The 4527-nt window shown below is 49.9% G+C and overlaps 1 protein-coding gene across 2 annotated transcripts in view; it reads right to left on the bottom strand.

Moving 5' to 3' along the window:
* DNAJC18 (DnaJ heat shock protein family (Hsp40) member C18) overlaps positions 1 to 3084 on the bottom strand; it is a 29200-nt gene extending 26116 nt beyond the window's left edge. Inside the window, exons 1-2 of one of the 2 annotated variants that reach the window (XM_008054642.1) lie at positions 2972 to 3084; positions 686 to 872 (exon numbers count right to left, since the gene is read on the bottom strand). In XM_008054642.1, the coding sequence (XP_008052833.1) occupies positions 686 to 872; positions 2972 to 3011 (227 nt within the window). In that variant the 5' untranslated portion in view covers positions 3012 to 3084. The remainder of the gene's footprint in view (positions 1 to 685; positions 873 to 2971) is intronic. The other variant, XM_021710692.1, reaches the window with a different exon arrangement.
* Between the last annotated feature and the right edge of the window lie 1443 nt (positions 3085 to 4527).

Raw genomic sequence — 4527 nt, 5'->3', positions numbered from 1 at the left:
GACCCAGCAGATCGAGGCTGCGGTGGCCGGGAGTGGCCACTGCACTCCAGTCTGGGTGACAGAGTGAGACTCCAACTCAAAAATACCCCCCAAAAAAACCAGAAAGAAGATTCAAATAACTAAATTCAGGATTGGAAGAGGGGATATCGCTAATTTTTTTGATTTATTGTAGAGATGAGGTCTCGCCAAGTTGCTCAGGCAGGTCCCGAAGCCAATCTTTTTTTTAAAGGAAGCATTTATATCTATAAATTTCCTTCTAAACACAGCTTTAGCGGCATCCCAAATGTTTTGGTATGTTGTGTTTTTATTTGCATTCATCTCAAAGCTTTATTTTATTTACTTATTTAATGAAAGCAGGATTGATTAAGAGGACAGAAAAGCTTCCACAGTGGGAGGGGACCCAAGGGGATTGCTGCTCAAAGCATTTTCTAATTTTCCTTGTGATTTCTTCTGGTATCTATTGCTTATTAAGAGTTATTAGCCGGGCTCAGTGGCTCAGCCTGTAATCCCAGTGCTTTGGGAGCCTGAAGTGAGTGGATTGCTGAGCCCGCGGGTTCGAGACCCACCTGGGCAACTTGGCGAGACCTCATCTCTACAATAAATCAAAAAGCAGCAGTCAATACTTACATAGCACATCCGCTCTAACCTTCTAAGCACGTTACATTTAACCCCACCACATGCTCACCTTTGAACCCCAAGCAGCTGTTCCTCACTGTAAGCGGAGCTCCCCTCGCCCTGCCGGGTCTGATTCCGCTCATTCTCAGGCTTCTTTTCCTTTTGTGCCTTCATGCAATTACAACAACCACATGGGTCAGGACTCTCAGGAGTTCTGTCTTCTGGGTATTTGTTTCTTCTAACTGCATCAATATAAGCTGAAAAGCAATAGCCCCTCCATTAGGCCTCCAGCTGACCCTGCAAATCAACTTTGCCACCTGTCACTCTTTGGGAAGCTGCTTGTAAGCATGAGAAGGAAAGTGTGAGGGCCAGGCTAAGGACACCATGCTGACTTCTAAGCATTCATACAAAGCTGAATAAAACATCTTCCCTGAGGAAACAATAAAAAAGCATAAGCTGGCGCAGTGGCTCACGCCTATAATCCCAGCACTTTGGGAGGCGGAGGTGAGAGGATAGCCTGAGCCCAGGTTTGAGATCAGCCGGGGTAACTTGGCAAGACCTCTTCTCTACAGTAAATCAAAAAATTAGCTGGGTGTGGTGGCACACGCCTGTGGTTCCAGATACTTAGAAGGCTGAGGCAGAAGGATTGCCTGAGCCCTGCAGGTAGAGGCTGCGGTGGCCATGACCGTGCCACTGCACTCCAGCTTGGGCAAGAGTGACATTCCAACTCAAAAAAAAGAAGCTGGGCTCGGTGGCTCAGCCTGTAATCCTGCGCCTTTGGGAGGCTGAGGTGAGTGGATTGCCTGAGCCCACGGGTTCGAGACCCTCCTGGGCAGGCGAGACCTCATCTCTACAATAAATCCAAAAATTAGCCGGGTGTGGTAGCGCGCACCTGTAGTTCCAGTTACTTGGAAGGCTGAGGCGGAAGGATCGCCGGAGCCCAGCAAGTCGAGGCTGTGGTGGCCAGGAGCAGCCACTGCACTCTAGTCTGGGCGACACAGTGAGACTCCAACTCAAAAAAAAAAAAGAAAATATAGGAAGCAACAAGAAAAACTTATAAATGCCAGAAACAAGAAGCACAATAATATCTATCATAATTACACTGGTCAGTCAGCAAATAATCTTAACTCAGGGCCAGAAAAAGGGCTCAAGAAGCCTCTGCCCAATACCCTGCATTTTAATGCAGGGCAGGGGGAAGCCTATGACCACATCTCTGTGGTATGACCATACCTCTGTGGTCCATGGTCAGAAGTGACATTGCTCAAAAAATAATATTTTTTATTGCAATGCCTCCCACCCCTAAGATTTAAAATGGAGAAGAATTCAGTTCTTTAAACTAACAGTTACAGAGCTAACATGTACCAAGACACTTGGCTAGAGAGATCAGGGATCGGATAGGTAGGTAAGACCTACTCCTGAAAACAAAGAGGTTACAGTTTGATGAGAGGACACAATAAATCATAAGGCCTGCAGAATGTGAAAAGGGTCATAACAATCCAGTCAGAAGGGGCGGAGCACTCATGTCTAGTCTGGAGGATCTGGAGAAGGCTTTAAAAACATCTTTCTTCTGCTTTACATCCCTCGGTGAGTACCCACTGCCCCTTGACACCATTCCTCTAAGTCTGCCTGGCTGACTCCAATGCATCCTTCGTGTCATCACACGTAACACTTTCTCCATGAAGCCTCCCTTGACACCCAGGCTGTGTTGGGTGTCTTGCCAGTGTCTCCCCAAGTCCTCGACCTTGCTGTGCAGCCCAGGACGTATTGACCCGTTTTGTAATTGGCTATTTACCTGTCAAACTCTCTCAGCGGACTGAGAGTTCTGTGAGCTAAGGGGCCCATGTCCGTTAAATCCCAGCTGCCGAATCAGCACCATGCAGGGCACTTAACAGTTACTGGATCAATACTTTTTGCCTGACTGCAAGGTACAAAAGACTGGCCTACCGGTCCTGATGCAGGCTGGAGGGACAAGATCAAACCAGGACGGGAGGTCAGCTGGCCCAGTCAGGCGGAGGATAAGGGCCAGGTAAGCAAGCTGCGGGAGACCGCGGCATCCCGCGGGCCCTCGAGTCACACAGGCACGGGCGGGGCCTGACCACTGCGGGCCCTGGGCGGGGCACGGCGAGGGCGGGGTTGGGGGCCGGAGGCAACAAGTCGTCACCGGTGACCCTGGGCTCCCGGCCAGGTCCCCAGCTTCCGGATCCCGGCCCCCACCCCATCCGGAGCCCCGCTCGGGCTTAGCATCCTCTCACAGGCCTCCATCTTTCACCTCCGGCCCAGGATCTCAGGTCTTATGCTCCTTCCCTGTTCTCTCCCGAAAGTCGCCCTGTCCCATCCTCCGGCCCGGACCTGGTACCTTCCGTCCAGCGCTCCCCGCTGCCCAGAGTCGCCGCCATATCAGTTCCCAGTCTGGAAGCCCTCCGAGCCTCCCCCGACCCGAGGCAGAAAGAGAAGGGGGCGCAGAGCGCGGGGCACGCTGGTCCTTGTAGTCCAGTCCGTGTGAGCTGACGGGGCACTGGACTACAACTCCCGGCAGGCTCTGCGCGAAAGGCCGTCGGAGATAGGGGTTCGACCTTCGGCGGGGAGATGTGGGGAAGTGAACTGTTGCTAGCTAACAGCTGTGCGGCTGATGGCTTTCCTCTTGTCTAGGATGGAGATAGTGGCTTCGGCCCCGCCTAACCCTGGGGACATCCAAGGGAGGGCGACTGAGGTCCTGTCTAGGAAGGACTTCAAAAACTCCAAGCTAGATGACAGTATGACTATTCTTCTTCGGGATATCCTTTATAAATATATGCTAATGTCTGTTCTGGACAAAGTCTGGGCTAGACCCTGGGGATGCAGACATGGGTTTTGAGATGCTGAACCAACCCTGGGAAGCTTAAGAGCCAGGAAAATAGAAAAGTGATGTCGATTTATGGGGTTAGAGGCAAGCTGGGTGTGCCCTCCTCCTCCAGCTCCTCAGGCACTGTGTCCTCATAGGGGCAATTAGGGTCAGGGGCAGAGAAGGAAGAAAAGGGCAAGTGTTGGAGCCAGCACTGGAGCCCCTATCTCTGCTGTTCCCGTCCTTCCTACATCCCATCTTACTCCAGCACTGCTCTGACACCTTTCTCCTCTGTCCCAGCCCAGTTGATTCCTAAGCCCTTCATTAGTTTCTTTTCTGAAGAACCAAGGCTCTAAGAGATTAGTAAAAAGGAAATAAAAAAACAAATATTCCTTCTGTTCCCAACCCCTGTGTGCATGGAGCCTAGCAAAGAATAAAAGAAACATTTTCTTCATAGGTGGATGGTTACAGTGTCCTCCCTGACTCTTACCTGCAGGAAACTGGGTGGGTTTGGATGGCTAAAGATTAGTCTACAAAAGGGAAAAGATGACCATGTTCATCCTCAAACAAAAAATTACCTGGAACTCACTGAGATCTTACCTAAGAAGACCAAATCAATGATGATATCAACTAGCAGCTACTTAGGCCATGGGGGAAGGAGGTTTGCAGAGATATACCAGGGGTGGGGGGGAGTGGCAAAAATGTATATACATTTTAAGTACGATGTTCACTCAAAAGATGGTGTTGATCAAATGAACTCTAGTGTCACCATGCCACAGGCAACAGTCAAATAAAATGGTGGAAGCACGATTGAGTGAATATCATACTACACATTGCTACCCTAATTTCATTCAACTTCAAAAAGTAATACATAGATAACATCACTTAAAATGTGTATACGTTTTTTTGGCACCTCCTGTATAGTCCTGAACAAAAATTGGAAGAGTAAAAACCCAGAGGGCATGCAATTCCAACCCTTCCCTGCTACCATGGCCCTGGCATCACTGACATCATGTCCAATTAAGAACTCAGAGGAAGCCGGGCTCGGTGGCTCAGCCTGTAATCCTGTGCCTTTGGGAGGCTGAGGTGAG

Source organism: Carlito syrichta, unplaced genomic scaffold (assembly GCF_000164805.1).
Source record: "Carlito syrichta isolate Samal-C Ts95f unplaced genomic scaffold, Tarsius_syrichta-2.0.1 Scaffold297319, whole genome shotgun sequence".
Classification (NCBI taxonomy): domain Eukaryota; kingdom Metazoa; phylum Chordata; class Mammalia; order Primates; family Tarsiidae; genus Carlito; species Carlito syrichta.
This window is presented reverse-complemented; position numbering and strand designations above follow the sequence as displayed.